General features: G+C 53.5%; 5 protein-coding genes across 5 annotated transcripts; 2 read left to right on the top strand and 3 right to left on the bottom strand.

Moving 5' to 3' along the window:
- Window positions 1-1,996: 1,996 nt before the first annotated feature.
- Window positions 1,997-3,724, top strand: BROUX77_000909 (uncharacterized protein; the record flags this gene model as incomplete). The annotated part of the gene is made up of 1 exon (XM_073753565.1): window positions 1,997-3,724. The coding sequence occupies one exon, from the start codon at window positions 1,997-1,999 to the stop codon at window positions 3,722-3,724; it is 1,728 nt and encodes a 575-aa protein (XP_073609144.1).
- An 849-nt stretch (window positions 3,725-4,573) lies between these two features.
- On the bottom strand, window positions 4,574-6,679 carry BROUX77_000908 (uncharacterized protein; the record flags this gene model as incomplete). The annotated part of the gene is made up of 5 exons (XM_073753564.1): window positions 4,574-5,862; window positions 5,926-6,207; window positions 6,283-6,402; window positions 6,464-6,505; window positions 6,649-6,679. 5 exons carry the CDS (start codon window positions 6,677-6,679, stop codon window positions 4,574-4,576), a joined length of 1,764 nt encoding a protein of 587 aa, XP_073609143.1.
- Window positions 6,680-8,599: 1,920 nt separating this feature from the next.
- BROUX77_000907 (uncharacterized protein) lies at window positions 8,600-9,434 on the top strand (the record flags this gene model as incomplete). Its single annotated transcript, XM_073753563.1, has 3 exons — window positions 8,600-8,708; window positions 8,772-8,885; window positions 8,992-9,434. The coding sequence occupies 3 exons, from the start codon at window positions 8,600-8,602 to the stop codon at window positions 9,432-9,434; spliced, it is 666 nt and encodes a 221-aa protein (XP_073609142.1).
- Window positions 9,435-9,618: 184 nt separating this feature from the next.
- Window positions 9,619-10,860, bottom strand: BROUX77_000906 (uncharacterized protein; the record flags this gene model as incomplete). Its single annotated transcript, XM_073753562.1, has 2 exons — window positions 9,619-10,697; window positions 10,836-10,860. The coding sequence occupies 2 exons, from the start codon at window positions 10,858-10,860 to the stop codon at window positions 9,619-9,621; spliced, it is 1,104 nt and encodes a 367-aa protein (XP_073609141.1).
- Window positions 10,861-12,551: 1,691 nt separating this feature from the next.
- Window positions 12,552-14,398, bottom strand: BROUX77_000905 (uncharacterized protein; the record flags this gene model as incomplete). The annotated part of the gene is made up of 2 exons (XM_073753561.1): window positions 12,552-13,561; window positions 13,765-14,398. The coding sequence occupies 2 exons, from the start codon at window positions 14,396-14,398 to the stop codon at window positions 12,552-12,554; spliced, it is 1,644 nt and encodes a 547-aa protein (XP_073609140.1).
- Between the last annotated feature and the right edge of the window lie 2,568 nt (window positions 14,399-16,966).

Raw genomic sequence — 16,966 nt, 5'->3', positions numbered from 1 at the left:
GAATGACGTAGGTTGAAAGATGTGTGGTAACTAGCTATAGTTACGACGATTCCAGACGGTCAGAGTTATGCGAAAATGTCACAACTCGGGCTTCATGTGACGCTTGTGGTAGGCGCAGCAGGGGAGATCAAGCAGCGCCATAGTTATGGGTGTTTGTTTCGTATGGGGATGGACGCCACATCTCGTAGCGCCACACCTGAGCTTGCCATGTTGCACTTCTTTCTTTCTTTCTTTCGTTTGTTTTTTCTTTTCCTTGCTTGTCTACCCTGCATGGCCCCATCCAACTAGCTGGAGTATACATACGTTGTCGCTGTCGTCATCATTGGTTTCAAAGCACTAGAAGAAAGAAAAAAAAAAGAAAAAAAAACGACAACCTTGATCTTGGCTCGTAGAGAAATGGCACGGCAAACACGCGGAAACGAGATGGCTACCTTGTTCACTCTGTGCATGTGGCGCGTCGTTTCAGTCGCTCTGGCACAAGATGTTTATATAAGCTTACTATACACACGAAGCAGATATCAAAATAGGTTTGCTGCCTCGTCTAGACGATACTCACGGTCTTGGTGGGGTTATGTCCGGGAAAAAGGGCCGCGTCGGTCGGCTTGGTTGTGTTACGTGTTGTGCTGGTGGAGTACATACATATGTACATACATACATACATACATACGTAACTATGCAACGAGGCGAGTCCATGCATGACCCTGTAACCCTGTAACCCTGGGCTGAAACAATGCAAGTGTGAATGGTGCTGGTTTGTCGATCCCGTCTTGACCTGACAGACAAAGACGAAGCCGGATGCAAAGCTGCATGTGTCATGACTGAGAACAAAAGAGCGGCCATGTCCTCGCATCCCGACACTCATTGTTGCTCTTCTTTGTTTTTCTTCTTCTTCTTTTCCTTTCGTGATATACGACGTCTGTGACTTTTTCTTGTTTATTTACTTTGTCCTTGCTAGTCAAGACCCAACCAATCAACAGCTGAGCTGCTAGGCATTGATCGACATCGACGCACCATCAACGTGCTTGTACTCACTAGTTATTTGCTAAGAACTTGAGTATTATTGCTACTGTTTCTGGGCAGCTCAGTTTTTTTCTCTTTTTTTGCCGTCTCTTGATCGTGGCATATATTCCTCTTTCGTCAGGGCTTTAATTTCACACATTTGCGTGCCATACCTTGACTCCTCCCCTCCAGCTTTGTTTGGAAACAAACCCCCCTCAAAAAGAAAAAAACAAAAGACTTGCAAGTCCCGAACGACGTTTTTAGCACAGACGCCGCGGGAAAAGGGCTAATTTGGCATTTTACGACAACAAAAAAAAAAGTCCGGAGAAAATTCCGAAAAAGAAAAGGGAAATAAAAAGAGTACGACGTGTTACCCACTTTAACCAATTTCGCACCTGCCCTCCTGTTGTTGTCCTTTTCTTCTTCCTCTTGAGAGCAGAGCAGTTGCTGCAAGTTGGTTCTTGCCTTGTCAATTAGTTAAACGTCTTTCTCTTCTTCTCTTCCCCAATTTTTGGCCTTCTCTCGCTCTTTTTTATATTCTTTGCAGCTTCCATTTTTCTTGCTTAGCGTCTGGTTTGACGCGTTCCTTCCTTATCGCCGTTTTCAGCACGACTTTTCAACTTCAACGCCCACCGTTCTGTTCCTTCCTTTCCGGGTCTCATCTGACGTAAGGCCATTTGGCACGATTTTCTCTCTTATTTATTTCGCTTCTTTTTATGTTATATTCAATAACTCAAGCTCTTTGATATTCTCGAATTTTGTTGCTTCGTGCGCTTTTTTCCCCTTATTTTTTTCTTCAAGCACGCGCCCGCCCGCCCAGACTTGATTGCTCCGGGTTATTTGCCCTGCTCTGATTGGGTTCTGGTGCACAGCCGCCTTCGTTACTCGACGTCCATCTTGGCCACGCCGCTCTCGCCATCTCGTCCTCGATGACGCCCACCTCGACGACCTAATTGATACACCACACACACACACAACCAGACCTCCCGAGTCCGTCATGTTCTTCAATCTCTTTGCGTCCTGCGACAAGGACGCCTGCAGCGCCGCCCCGCCGTCGGCGCCGCTCTCGTCGCTGCTCCCCATCCTCGCCATCTTCGCCGTCTTCCTCGCCACCGCCCACACCCGCCTGCTGCCGCTCCTCGAGGCGCGCCTGCTGCCCGCGCTCTCGTCCGCCACCATTGACGGCGACGACCACATCCTGCCGTCCCACGCGCCCGCCGGCCTGCGCGCCGTCCACGCCGACCACGCCAAGCGCTCGGCCGTCAAGCGAGGCAGCGCCGCCGTCTTCTCGCTGACCGTCGCCCTAGCTGCCGGAGTCGCCGTGCTGGTCGTCTGCGAGGTGGCCGATGTCTTTTCCCAGCCCGCCCGCGCCGCTGCCATGGGCGTCGCCGTCCCCGCGCTCGTCGCGCTGCTCGTCGTCGTCGCCCCCGCTCTGCACCTGCGCAGCTTTGTTGTCGCTCTGCTCGGCCAGTCCTTTAGCTCCGCGACCGGCCAGGCGCGCAAGCGCACCTGGATCATCTTCTCCGTGCTTATGGCCGCCTGGCTGTTTGCCTTTTACAGCGTCGGCGCCGTCGTGCCCCCCGCCGAGCCCGCGACCGCCCGCAGCGGCTGGCTGAACTCGCACTCGCACGCCTCAACCACAACAAAGACCCGCGACGGCCTGGTCCTCGCCAGCTTGGCCCGCATTGGCGTCATTGGCGTGGCGCTGACGGCCCTGCTGTCCGGCTTCGCTGCTGTTTCCGCGCCGTGGACCACCTTCTTCTCCTCCGTCACCTCGCCCTTCCGCCGCGGCCGCGTCACCAACGTCTCTGAGGCGGCCGTCGCCCGCAAGCAGGCCGCGCTCGACGCCACCTCGGAGCTGCTGGCAGCCAAGCGCCACCGCATCGCCGTGCTCGAGACGCGCGTCTCCTCGTCCGACGACTCGTGCCCCTCGCCCAGTCTTGTCGGCAAGGTCTTTGGCACCTTCCGCGGTCCGTCCACCGACGAGGCCGAGATCCGCAGCCTGCGCACCGAGATTGCCGGCCTCGAAACCATGGCCCACTCGCTCGCCTCGCAGTTGTCCTCGCTGCTCTCCAAGCGCGCGGCTGCCCTGCGCGCCCGCACGCTGCTCGGCCGCGTGCTCGCCGTGCCCGACTACCTATTCGCCGTGTACTGCGTGTACCGCATCGCCAACACATCGCTGACGGCCGCCCACCGGCTCTTTGAAGCGCGCAGCACCAATGCCGCCGCCGCTGCCGCCGACGCCCGCTTCGTCTCGGACCCCATCAGCCGCGCGCTGGGCCTGGTCGCGCTGCACTGGGACCCGGCCATGGACACGGCGGCGTGGGCGCGGCAGTTTTCCTTCCTCATGTCCGGCGGCATCCTGCTGCTCAGCGCCAACTCGGCGCTGCAGACGGCGCACATCCTGTCGCGCTGGGCGCCGCGCGCCCTGCTGGCCCACGCCCGCTCCAACCTGCCGCTGCTGCTCGCGCAGATCCTCGCCGTCTACGTCGTCGCCGCCGCCATGATGCTGCGCTCGTCGCTGCCCCACGAGGCCCGCGGCGCCGTCGCTGATGCCCTTGGCGGCGGCGTGCTGCACTTGGCCTTTGTCGATCGCTGGTTCGAGACGTGGTTCCTCCTGGCTGGCGCGCTGACGGCCTTGGGTATTTGGGTCAGTGGCAAGCTGGACGCCGACGACGAGGACGAATTTGAGGCCGAGGAGAAGGGAATGGTCAAGAGATCATGAGCCCGTCGTCTGCTTTTGTGTTTTTGTGTTTTTGTTTTTCTTTTTCTTTCTGCGCTTGTCTCTTTTTTATTTTCTTTCAACCTGCTGTGGCCCTACCTCCCCGGCGTCCTCCTCGTTTCTTTCCTTTGTTCCCTTCTTGGGCGGCTCGCGCTGCTCGGTTATTGATATCCCACGTCTTAGTATCTCTTACATGTTGTATGTATGTTAGCCCACGAAACTCTTTCTCCGTGCCCCATAGGTCGTCAGTCGGCTTCCCATCGTCTGTCTTCTTTTTTATTTTTATTTTCCTTTGTCATTCTACGCTGTATAATAGATGCGCTGTTTGTAAATTGTTACCAAATAGCTTTTTCTTTTCTTATTCACTCGGTAATGTTCATCTGTGCCTTGCTCAAAAAAATGCATCGTTAGTTTGTCTTGTTCTCCTAGACCAACCTCACAACATAAAACTTGTAAAACCCAGCAACGAACACACGAAAAACACAAATCTGAATCAACAAAACTACACATGTCAAGAAAATAAACAAAAGGATCCTCGGCCCCATCTCGAAACACCCTATAGACTTTCGCCTTCTCTCGTCCTCGGCTGTCTTCTCTCTAGTCATGCAAATCATCATCATCATCACTTCGCCTCGGCCCGTCCGTCCTCGAGGCACCGTGTCCTTGAGATCCACGATGCCCACCCATTGGCCCTGCCCATTTTCATAATCACGTCTTCATCAGCTAGCTTCTTTTGTTTGCTTTTGTTTTTACATCTTTTTGTTTTCTGGACATTGGCCTCAAGGCTTTTGGTATTTCTTTTGCTCATTCCCACACTCAGAGTTTTCCCATCCATCCTGCACAATTCGCTCTTTACGCTACGGCCCGGCCGTTACGCTTGCCGCGGGGCACAGAGACCGTGGTCCAGCCATCATCCTCGACAGGGGCAGCCGCGGCAGGGGCATCGCCAGCGGCAGGGGCATCGGCACCGGTAGTAGGAGCCGGCGAGCCAGCCTCGGGCGCCGACGCAGTCACCGGCGTCGAAGACACAGAGTGCTGCTCGCGGATGTCGCGGTGGTTTTCGCCGCGGTTACCGCCGTGACGATAGTCACCGCGGCCACCACGGCCGCCGCCGCCGCCGCCGTCCTGGCGACCACCACGGGGTCCGCGCACATCGCCACGGCGAAGGCCGGTCGGGCCTCCGCCACGGGCGCCCGAAGACCGCCAGTTGCCGCTCTCGGCCGCGCGTGACGGCTTCTGCTCACGAGGCTGCTGCTCGCGGGGGCGGGGTCCCGATGACTTGATGTCAGCAGGGCCAGTAGAGGAAGTGTTGGCCTTGGCGTACGACTTATCGGCAGTGACAATCGAGGAAGGCTCGGCAGCCTTCTCGGCAGCAGCCTTGGCCTCAGCCGCGGCCTTCTCGGCGGCAGCCTTCTCAGCGGCAGCCTTATCGGCAGCTTCCTGAGCCTCCTTAGCTTCCTTAGCCTCCTTGGCCTTTTCCTCTGCCTCCTTCTTCTCCTTCTGACGTCTCTCCTCAACTTCCCGCTCGCGGGCAGTGGTATCAATGGGGCGAGCAGCACCGAAGGGGTTGGCCTTGGAGTTACCGACAACGGGAGAGGGAGCTATTTCCGAAGTCTCAACAGCCGTGCGCTTCTGCAGCTTCAGCGTGGGGCGGGTAGGGGCAGCAGTGGCCGGAGAAGCGGGAGCCTCAGCAGCACCATCGGGCCGCATGTTGCTACGCCACTGGTTATCACGCTCAGCGGCAGTGGGCACGCGCTCGGGGCGGGGAGGGCGAGTGCCCTCGCCCTGCTCGCCCTGCTGGCGACCACCCTCGCCCCAGCTAGCACCTTCGCGGCGGTTGTTACCACGGAGAGACTCGCTGCGCTCACCAGAGTTGTTGTTGTTGAAGGGGGGGCGGCTGCCCTCGCGGGCGGGGTCTTCGCGGGCAACGGGCGAAAGGGGGCCCTTGCGCTCCCAGGTACCCAGCTCGCGGATACCACGGTCCTCGGTAGGCTCGCGGGGAGCACGGCGCTCAGAGAACTCGCGGTTGTTGTTGAACTCACGGTTGCCACGGTTGCCACTGCCGGGCAGGTCAGCCAGAGGACCCTTGCGGGTCCAGTCCAGGTCACGGCCGGAGCTGTGGCCCTCGGGGCGGTCGCGGGCTACATTGTCACGATTAGCAGGGGTGAAACCTTAATCTTGACAGAGCAGAAAATTTAACATACGTGGATCAGCAATCTTGACACGAATAGAGCGGCCCTGGAAGTTAGTGGAGTCCAGTTCTAAAGCGGCCTTCAGACCTTCAGGGGTCTTGAACTCGGCATAGGCAAAGCCCTTGGGGCGCATGTTCTCGCGGTCCTCAATAATGCGGACGGAAACAATCTCGTTAGGCTGGAAGAACTCGGTGACGGTCTCAGCCGTGACGTCGTAGCTGAGATTGCCCAGGTGGGCAGTGTAAGGAGGCTTGTCGGGGATCTCCTGAGGTCCGAGGTTGCGAGGAGCATAGTCTAGAAACAAGTTACAGAGCAGTTAGATTAGGACTTTTTGACTTGGCAACTCGCCAAAAGAACACGGGTACATACTGCGCTCGTAGCGGTCACCACCGCCACCGCCATATGAGTTGTAGCCACCGCTGTTGCCGTAGCCGGAGCTGCCGCCGTAGGCGCGACGCTCAGGCATGGGCAAGGCCTGGGTTCCGGTCACTAGGAGACATGTCAGTTATACTGTTCGTCGGCTGTAGATGATCGGATTGTTTCAACGTACTAATGTCATCCTCGACATCATCGGCCCACGAGCCACCGTAGGCTGTGCATATTGTTAGCAGGGCAGGTTCCATGGGAATCTAGGAGAATCACGCGAGCAAGCCACGCATCAATGAGCGGCATAGCGAGCAGCCACGGAACATGATTGCAGGCAGCTCGGCGACTCTTGCCATAGCAAGTACTGACCACTGTCGTTCATGAAGTCGCCCAGCGACATTTTGGTCTGCTCCTTCTTTTTGGGCGCTAGAGAAAGAACATGTTAGCATACCGTACACTCAGTGGCTCAACAATATGAGGCGAACACAGGCAGAGACTTGGCTGCCCGGTAGCCAGAAGACAACAGGTATCAAGCAACGACTGCGTATGACGTCTCCATCTGGAATTCCGTTGCAATATTTCCCAATTTGGCATCTTGAGCAGGCGGCTCTCCCTTTTTTTCCGGCAACACGCTCGTGTAGTCGCTTAATCAGACGTGTCCCTCGGCTCAAGTCTCGTGGTCTTGCATGTGTCATGGCAATGGCGTGTGTTCTTGGCATAGCGGTGGTAGTGTTTCTGGGGGGACAGGGAGCGGCCCCTCTTCTGGGGGAAGGTCGGACCACCCCTGATAGGCATGGGATTCCGAGACAGGCAACCGAGTTGACTTCCCCGCCGGGGGGCTACGAGGAGGTTGTCGGGTGGATTTCGGGCAGTCGCGGCGCCACAGAAGAGTCATCGTCGAAGGGGTCGTCGTCGATATGTCGATATGCCTTATCACGAGTGGGCCAAAAAAAACAGCGGTAATCGGGATCCGGAGCCGATGACACAGGCAGTCAGCCCGCCAAAGCGAAGACACAAATAGTGCGAGACCGGCCGAGAGAGCGGGGGAGGGGGCGAGGGCCCATGATGAGCCATCGTCGACAGCAGCAAGACGTGGGCGGGAGGGAAAAAAAAATGCATCGTCTCACTCAAATGCCGCCTGCGCAGAAAACCGGGGGAAAAAATACAACAAAACTCCGAGATAAAAATGGCATGGTCGAGAAGCCGCGGAAAGCGTCTTCAAGGCATTGGAGGGAAATCGTGGCTCCGGGGACAGCTTCATACCCATGATTGCGGTTGTTTGTGGATGGTTTGGTGTGCAAAAGCTGCTGCTGGAGCGAAAGATGGAAAGAGAAAAAAAAAAGAATTTAAAAGGGATTTTGAGCGTTTGATATTTTTTTTTCCGTGCTCTCTGGACAGGCAGGAAAAAAAAAGAGGGTTGGGTCTAGGTTGTCTTAGGGTACGAGACAGCGACGCGCTGAGCCACTGTATTTATGGACCAACGACCATTGTACTGATGTGTTTTCAGGCTCTTTACGTGAGGTTCTGCCCAGGTGGTGTCGGCCATAATTCTGTAACTAATTGGCTAGTCTGTGGCTCATTTCCACGCCATAGACATAGAACATCAAGCGGCTTTAACCAACTACTGGGAGTAGGACTGTCGATTTGTGCTGCACCCGTCCAAGCTTCGCCCACATCTGTCCAATATTCCCAGGCTTTAATTGCTCCCTCCCTCCCTGTGCTTCGTCTTCTGTCTGGCTGGTCTAGATTCTCGAGAGCGCCCGCCCAGAGGCCACGCCTCGACGATCTCTCGTGCCCCTGAGGTCCTGGCCATCCTGGTCTTGGTTACACTTAGCGTCGTGTTGGCAAGACCATCCAAGACAATCCAACAATTATCCAAGTCAAAAAGACAAAAGAAAGGAGAACAAGCATAGTTACCACAAATCTCAACAGCGCACAAGCAAGGCGGGGCAGGCCAAGTCACAAAGATAATTAGCCACAGGAGCACGTGTTTTCTTTTCTTTTAATTTTTTTTTGCCTCGTCCCCACCCCCACTTCAACGCCAACAACTCCCGGACCCTTGTTCCACATGCTCCACATGTTCCACAACCACACCCTCTAAGCTTGTGTGGCGTCAGACCGTGGCGTCGACCTCTCAACATCACCAACGAAGCTTCCACGCCATCTGCGTAGGTGGACGCAATATCATTGCCGCCCAACACAGCCTGAGACTGATTCTTTTGCTACGACCAGTGCACTTTCGGCTTGATCTCCCCCATCTACTCCCCTTCCCCCCCCCCGCGAAGCGGAACCACAGCTACCCCACCACAGTCGAGCCGCCATGGCAGACAACGCCAGCGAGCCGCCGCGGAAGCTGGCTCCTCCGCGATTCATTCCCCCGGCACTGAGCGAAACGGCATATCCTGCACTCAAGACGGGCAGCGGCTTTGGTGAGACTGGATGCTGTCTCGAATACGTAGTTTTTGCGTTTCTTTGCTAACGCCGCTTTCTAGCTGCCGCGGGATTCCTTACCGGTGTTCCACTAGCCATCTTCAAGGATGCGCCCCCCGTAATCTGGGGACTCTCTATGGGTCTGCAATGGTTTATTCTCTCCTCCACATTTACATGTATGTTCATTTTCTCCGTCTGTCTCTTTACCCTCCAATCCATGTGCTCCCTCTCTTGTCGCCGCCCCCAAATACCAAACCCCCAAAAGCTAACCATCCTCTCTAGTCTCACGGGGTCTCACCATCAGGGCATGGGGGAGCGAGTCCCAAATATCCGACACCCAGCGGGTCCAAGCCAGCGGCCTGGCCGGCTGCATCTCCGGCACCACGGGCGGTCTGATGCGTGGCCCGCGCAACATCCTGCCTGGCGCCTTGGTTTTCACCCTCGGCGGCGTCCTCGGCCAGCTGGGCCTTAACCGCTACTTTCGCCGGCGCGAGGAGCAGCTGAAGCAGCAGCCAGAGGGCCCACAGGAGCCGCTGACCGAGCGCATCTTGGGCTCCAAATGGAGTCCGTTTAGCAGGATTAGCGACGACCAGTATGTCAATATCATGGAGGAGAAGATTCTGCGAGCCGAGGCAGACATCTCGCTGATCGATGATCGTATCGCTGAGCTACGGCAAAAAATTCAAGAGAGAGATCAGAAAGCCCTGGCAGACAGTAAGAAATGAGCTGCCAGGCTCTCTGTGCTTATCCCAAATGATACCCCCGAATGCATCATGTCTTCTATCAAAGGAGCATTGTACTTTAAACAAAACATGTATAGTAATAACAACGCCCAGAGCTTGATTTGAACAACCTCATACTCCCACCTCATTTATTATCATTCTGAATCATAATCTATGCATTTCCCGGCTATGACGAAGACTTATTCAGCCCCAGCCCATTGAACAAGTTCTTCTTAATACTAAATGCAGTAACGCTAGCCTTTTGCATGGCTGCCAGATCCCGCGACGCTTGTGCTGTCGTCTGCATGCTGCGATCTGCAACATTTGAAAAATTCGCCGGCATCAGGTGCGTGTAGCTCTTGCGCACCGCAGCCGAAGTCTCGCCCATCTTGGCCGATAGCTCGCGCATCGATTGCGCTGTAAACGCCACGCTACTCGGGTTCGCCGGCGCCGCCAGCGTCTGGACCCAGTATTTGCTCCACAGCAAACTCAACAGGTTCGTGTCCAACGTCGACTTGTAGTGCGAGACGTCTAGGCTGTAGTAGCGGTTTGCGTGTGCGCCAAAGTCGGCCACCTTGTGCGCTGGAATATCACCGGTGCTATCCATCTTGTCACCGCCCGCCTCCCCTCCAGCTTCTGCCCCGGCTGCGGTGGCGTTGTCCTGGCCCTGATTGCGACTGCTTGATACTGTTGCGGCTGCCGCCAGGCCTCCCTTGTTCGTCTCGGGTGTATCAGGGAAGGTGCGGAAGGCACCAATGTCTACCTTGCCGGAAGAGAGTGTGCGGTGCGGGTCGATAACGATGGCGAGAAATGGGTCATTGAACTGCTGTTGTAATTTCTGTGTTTCGACGTCGATACCGCTTAGCCAGCATCCATATCCAGGGTGCGAGTGGTACCAGCCCACGACATTTTCCTCGCGGCCGTTCTCGCGGCAGGCTTTGAGGTATTGTACGAGATACTCGTTCGCTTCGTCCTGAGCATTGACGCGCGTCTCGGTGCCCTCAACAGGCAGCGGGAAGGCATCCGTAACGATGAAGGTGTCGCCTGAGACGTAGCCTTGCATGCAGCCCATGACCTCAAGATCACCGCCGGATTGGGCATGCATAACCATTTTGATCATGGCAACAGCGCTAACGCGGACATTTTTGAAGTATTGGGGCTTGTTTTTCCATGGCCGGCCGTCGATTTCTTTTCGCGCAACAGCAGCGTCGTAGTTGTAGAGGGCATCAAGGGTGGGGTCAACAAGCTTGATGTTGTTAGTCGTTTCTGAGGCAAAGAAGTTGAAGTTGTTAGTGAGGGCACCCCTTTGCTTCAGAACATCTTGCGAAGGTCATATTGAATCCCCATAGATTGAAAAGGTCTTAAGGACCCAACATCCGGCACAGGCAGTCGGATTTCACTCACGCCAATCGACAAATGCCGAGTCCATATTGACCTGGTGGCTGCTGCGTATCGACAGAAGGCTGTACAAGGTGATCGAGAAGGAAAGGGCGGCGTGTGGAAAATACAGATCAACTCCAAACACTGGGAAGATGACACCTCACGGCTTCGTCGCTCTCGTCTCGAGTGAGGGTTTGCAGATATGGGAAGAAAAGGTCGTACAAGCCCGGCGATGGCAATGGAGATCAAGGTAGCGGCAGTGGAATGATGAGCCTTCGAGCAGGAGTTTTATCGCGTAACAAACAAATCAGCGTGAAAAATTAAATTGTTGAAAAATGAATAAAAGAGGATTCAAGACGAAGTTCACAGACGTAACCTAATCAACAGTGTTCGTTGTCATGTGAAATTGATGTTGGATTGAGGCTTTGTAACTTTCCATCGTAGAGCTTCACGCCGAGCCTTGTTTATCGATAAGAGTAGCCAAATTGCCCCACCATCATGTCATCGAGGGACATGGATGGCCAGGTCGTTTGACCAATCAAATTCATTTCTAGAGCCTTGCTTCGGCCCAAAACATTGGTTTGGCCAACTACATATATTGACAATCACGACCTATGGAAAGCTGTCTGCCATTTGGTACAAATGCACAAGGGTTTTTTCTTACGCTTACAGTCTAGATATATCCAACATACGCCTCATTGTTCTTGATGTCTCTCCATTGCTTGGACTCAAGTCACACATGAGTGCTCAAGGTTCAGTTCATGATGGTATACAACAGACGGCGACCGAGGGGATGGAGATGGTTGTGACCTGAGCATCAACGAGGTCTGATAGCAAGCTAGTTAGCTAACTGGTCTTTAGCCATATAGCCATTCATGAGATCGGCAAAGACGAGACATACTTCTTGTAAATAATTAGTCTCAGAGTAAACATCCAGTCTCTCTTGAACCTTAATGACATCACAGACATGGCTTGCACCGCATGATCCATCAGAAGACTGTCTCTCTCCAAGAATCTAATATAGTCATCGTCACTTCGATCGTACATAGTAAGATGTTTGTAATACAGTAAATAATTTGATAAATCAGGGTAAACAACTAATAAGCCAGAACTAGGCCATATGTGATAACAACAAAGAGAAAACACAGTCATCAAACGCTTTCGTTTGCTAATATTTTGGGATGAGGGCATCCATCATGTCATGGTCGTGGCTTTGTAAAAAAAATGGACAAGAGCTTTTTTTTCCTGTAACAGTTTCTGTTACATAGGAGGGGAAGGGGGATTAGGAGAAGAAATATAAAAAAAAAGGTTCAGTACTTCAGGTATGAAAAGGGAGGAGACATTAGAAAGAAAATAGAAAAAAAAAGAGCAGAACAAAACACAAAGGCATGCTATTTCCCAAGAGACAAAATGTATGCCAAGGGAATCAAACAAAGATGGGCAGCCAGCAGAAGAACACTCGAAACAACGAAAGGACAAGAAAAGCAAAGACTGCGTGGGTATCAGGTCGTTTTGACAGAACAGTTTGCAACAAGAAAGACGCAATGATGCAGTCAGTGGTCCAGCCAATAACGCCATAGGAACGGGGAATTGGGAGACGTAAAAAGAAAGAGAAAAAAGAAAAGAGGCGAATAATACGCAGAGAAAAGAAGAAAATGGGCTAGGACCGAAACTGGCCATAAAAGTCATCAAGTAGGAGGAGGTCGGTCACCTGTGCACGTTAATTGGACCTAAGGAGACTCACAGCGATGCATGCTCATCGCCGCTGATGCTGCTAGCACGGCTGCTCAAGCTGCTACTGGTACCACGCTCGCTGCCAGCTGTTGAAGTATCACTAGCGCTGTACTGCTCGAGTTCCGCAAGCTCGGTGTAGCTGATAAGCGGCAGAGAGACAATTTTGGGGTAGCCAGGAGGGCTAGCAGGCACATCCTGGTACATGGGAGGCGCTTCATTATCCCAAGAAATGCCCAGGCCGGGTGACTCAGTGAGAAACACGGGGTAGCGCATACGCAGGATGCGACCAGTACCGGTGTGGCTGACGAGCTCAGGGCGGTTAATCGGGGCCCACTCGCGAGAAACAACCAACTCCAGCATAAGGCAGTGGCTGATTTCGATACCTTCGGGTGTTTTGAGATCTGTGGCGTAGCGGATGGGGCCTTGGGCATTGTGCTTGGGCTGCAGGGTGCCATACTCAAAGTCAAACTCGATACGACCGTTTTCGGTAGTATAGTCTGCCTTCCAGCCCTCAGTCATGTTCTTCTGGCCGATTACACGAGTATGGTTGCGCAGGGAGGACGTCTTGGAGGTGCTGTCGGGGTTGGCAGGGGTATGCTTTTCGCAAGCCTGTGCGACGCTCTTGACGTTCTCCTCTAGGCGCCAGGTAGCTCTGCGCAGCTTCCAGTACTCCAAGGTTTGTGTGGCCTCATTACGAACAGTAACATTGTCCATGCGAAGCGACAAGGTGTTAGTTGCCGTCGGGTAAATGTACTGAGAGTAGTGGGCTTCGGCCTTAATATCGGTAGGAGGGAAGACACGCAGTGAGCGGTGGTTGCCGTCAGGGCGAATGATGGATCTCTTAACCTCCAGGCTGCGCTCAAACTTGATCGTTCTGGTGCTAATATAGGGGGCTGCTTGGGTAGAAGAGACAGCGACAGCGGCCTTGAGATCGTAAGAAATCTTGACCAGTTGGGCATTAGTAGACGCCGGAAGGCTTCCCTCAATCAGAACCGAAAAGGGAAATTCATGGACGCCTAGAGTATCCCATTTGGGACGTGGGTTAGCATCGTGCGTGCATGCGTGCGTGCGTGAAGTGATTGAGTATTATTGAGGAGCGGTGTACATGATTGTGGAGAAGTATATTGTAGAGGTAGGTAGAATGATGGTCATGACATGAGGAGAAAACAAAGTGGGGAGGGAAAAGAAAAAAGTCGAGGTAGAGAAATTCTATGCATACCTTGTGACAGCGTCTTACGCTCGTTGAAGAATGTCCAACGCTTGAGCTCAGTAGTAGTGCTAGCGCAGTCTGAGCAGTGGTTGTGGTGCGGCTTCTTTTGGGTGATGGTGAGATTAAAGTAGGCCTCGAAGCTATCGACACTGAGCTGGGGCTCATGCACACTCAGGCGCAAAAGACCGGAGACCAGAGCGCCCGAACTGTCCTCTGCGGGGCCATAGAGCACTGCTGGAGGAGACTCAATGGTGCAATCGATGGCGGCAGCTGCAGGCTCGGGCATGGTGTTCCGAGAGCTACGGGAGAAGTTGAAAGAGATGCGGTTCTTCTTAGCTGGCGACTTGGTTCTGAGGCTGGCGACCATGTTGGTGGCTGATGAAGTGGCGAGAGTAGAAACAGTGGCATTAGCATTGGTTGGCAGCGAAGACTCGGACGAGTCGGTCACGGAGACACAGTCGGTTGAGGCATTGGAGGAAGCGTAGGAAGCCTGGCGCTGGCGGAGAGAGCGCGGGCTTTGACTCCGGGACTGAGACTGAGACTGAGGCTGCGATTGCTTATGAAGCTGTGACTGCAGACCACGAGCCTTGGCCGAGATGGTTTCAGTCGATGACCGAAAAAAGCTGCTGACGCGGTGGTGCATTGTGAATGTGGTTGGCTGTGAGGATGAGCGAGGGTGCGGAAAAATAAATGGTGATGAGTGGGTGAGAGGCTGAATGGGCACGTAGAAAGCGGCCTCAGCCACGGAGGCAGGTACGGGAAGAATTTGCAGTGTTCCTTCTTTGAGAGCAAACGCAGACAGCAGGAAGCTTTAGTCAGCGGGTGAGAAAGCGTATGAGGCACGAGGTGGAGAGAAAGTTGTGTATCAAGAGTGGAAGAGGCAGAGGAGGAAAGAATGTAAAGATGACGACAAAGACGGACAGGGAAAGGTGGTTGCGCTGTGTAAGTGGTATAACAGTCCACTATTATTATCAAAAGTTAAAGGCAGCCCTGGAAAACAAGCAGAGGAACAGGCGATGAGATGAGATGTTCGTTGACAGTGAGAACAAGCAACAAAGAAGCCCAAGGAATGAGGTCCGGCGGGATGATATATACTGTCACGAGTGCGCATCAGATGCCTTTGAGTGCTCAAATATATACTTCAATGGTTTGTGTTGTTGACCGTTGCGCAAACGCTTTAAGCCGGCCGACCGCCAAAATCCTCAGGCTTAGCAACAAGGGCAGAAGCAGCACGGGCAGGGATGGGGCATCCTAAAAAAGAAGCGTTAAAATCGGGCTGGAATTGATTTTTTTCTTCTTTTCTACAGTGTCCAGGCGAGTCTTTTTTTTCTTCGTCAATTTATCTCTTTTTCTTTTTTTTCCCTTTCAGGATTCTCGGCCCTGGATTTTTTGGCGCGTGTTCTTGTTCTTCTGACTCTTACAGGCCATCCTTCTTGTCGTGGACGCCCTTCTTGTTTGACAAGCCTAGTCTGTTAGGGGAAGCAGCCCGCCAGTCTTCCGCGGCAAAGGGCATACAGGGGAGTTAGGGGCTTTTGGAAGAGCCATCAGGGGGTTGGGGAAAGGGCTATAGAGGGAATGGAGAGGGGCGTGCGGTGGATACAGTGCTACTGAGACCTGTAACATGGCAAATCAAAAGTCTGGCCAGAGACACACGCGCTGAAAATTTTCAGACCTGACTCTATAGCTAGTCAGTTCCTAGCTATAGCTAACTAGTTGTTGTATTACACCCCCCCAGACCACGCCTTTATTGATGCCCTTGTGATGCTAATGTCCAGTTTTCTCACAGACCTGGGCACATTGTACTTGTACATCAACCCGCGGAGGCAATACGTTTGTTTTGTCAGTGGCGTATTCCAGCGGGCCACGCCAACCATCACCAGCACCAGCAGCGTCAAGGGCCACTGGCATCTGCCATGGCTCAATAACCAACAGCACCACAAGTGCCTGAAAGGCGTGACAATCATGTAGTTAGGTATGTACTAACTATGTACATACATACATGTGTATGTACACAGCTACGTATGCGCTTTTACTCTCGTATCGTTGTGTAGTTAGTCATGTATGTAGTTGTTGTTTGGTTGCTGGTGTGGTACCTCCGGCCTGGAATCACCACAAAGGTTCTTCCCGCTAAGCCTCTAAAGATGCGAGCTACGACGGCGAAAGAGTCACAACATTGCAAGCCCGACAGCCGCGTCGCAAAGCCCGGGCCGGTTAGCCATTGACTACACACTTTGGCTCGGCTTAGCCCTATTTGATGCATGTAGAGGCTCTTTTGGCAGGGCTAGAAGAAGATGCTAGCAGGTTCTGTGTCAACCACGCCAGCCCATGACTACAGGACTACAGGGCGCAACGGCTCTAAGACTCACTGGCGCTACCGCTGTGCCGTCGGTTTCCTGCTCCGCTCAGACGTCAACACAAGGCCCAAGCCGAAACTGGACGAGCACGTGTTTAGTTCCTTTCTAAGCCGGCCGGACATGTCCGCCGAGACTTGCAGGGCGTGTCCAGGTGAACAGACCTGAGTAGAATGTGCCTTGGAAAAGAGCTTGACTAGTTACTTGTAAAGCTAATGGATGGATGGGATGACTCCATTCGCCAGTATCACACCAACACGAACAACACCACATCAATATGCAACTTCTACGACGGTTCGTGTGACTTGCAACGGCCGTGGACGTCCATGGAGCAATGTTTCCCCAAATTTGGCCCGGACTGGCAGAGTCAGGCCAAGCATGTCTGTAAGACAAGCCGGTCTCTATGAAGTCTACTCTGGCTCTCTGGGCTCTTCTTGGTCCCAGGGCCCCAAGGCCGCAGAGATATAATCCTGCTGCTGTGCTTAGCCTCTCGAGATTCCAACCCATCCAGATCAGATCTTGATCCATGCACTCTAGTCTGTTCACCTCTTTTTCAACCGCTCTGGAGCTTTGGGGAACTTTTATTTTCTTTTCCTGGGATTTCAGTGTTAATTTTTGCCATTAAGTTTTTTTTTTTTAGTTTTTTTTTTTTTTCATCTGTTCCACCCCTCCACATCCGCCCGTCCTTCTCCTGCCTCCTTCTCCTTGCCTGCGTGTGTGTGTCTCCTGAGTCGTCTGCTTGTGGTGAAGAAAAAAAACATACTAGGGAAACATATTTCCCGGAAAAACAAACTTGAGCCATGGCCAGCCTATGCCCACAACCATTTGTGCCTTGTGCGCTGTATGCAGATGCATTTGTT

This window comes from Berkeleyomyces rouxiae (assembly GCF_048999995.1).
Source record: "Berkeleyomyces rouxiae strain 22BRR77 chromosome Unknown BrBRR77_ptg000001l, whole genome shotgun sequence".
Lineage (NCBI taxonomy): Eukaryota > Fungi > Ascomycota > Sordariomycetes > Microascales > Ceratocystidaceae > Berkeleyomyces > Berkeleyomyces rouxiae.
Note: the sequence above shows the minus strand (reverse complement) of the source record. Positions and strands in the feature narration are given on the sequence as shown.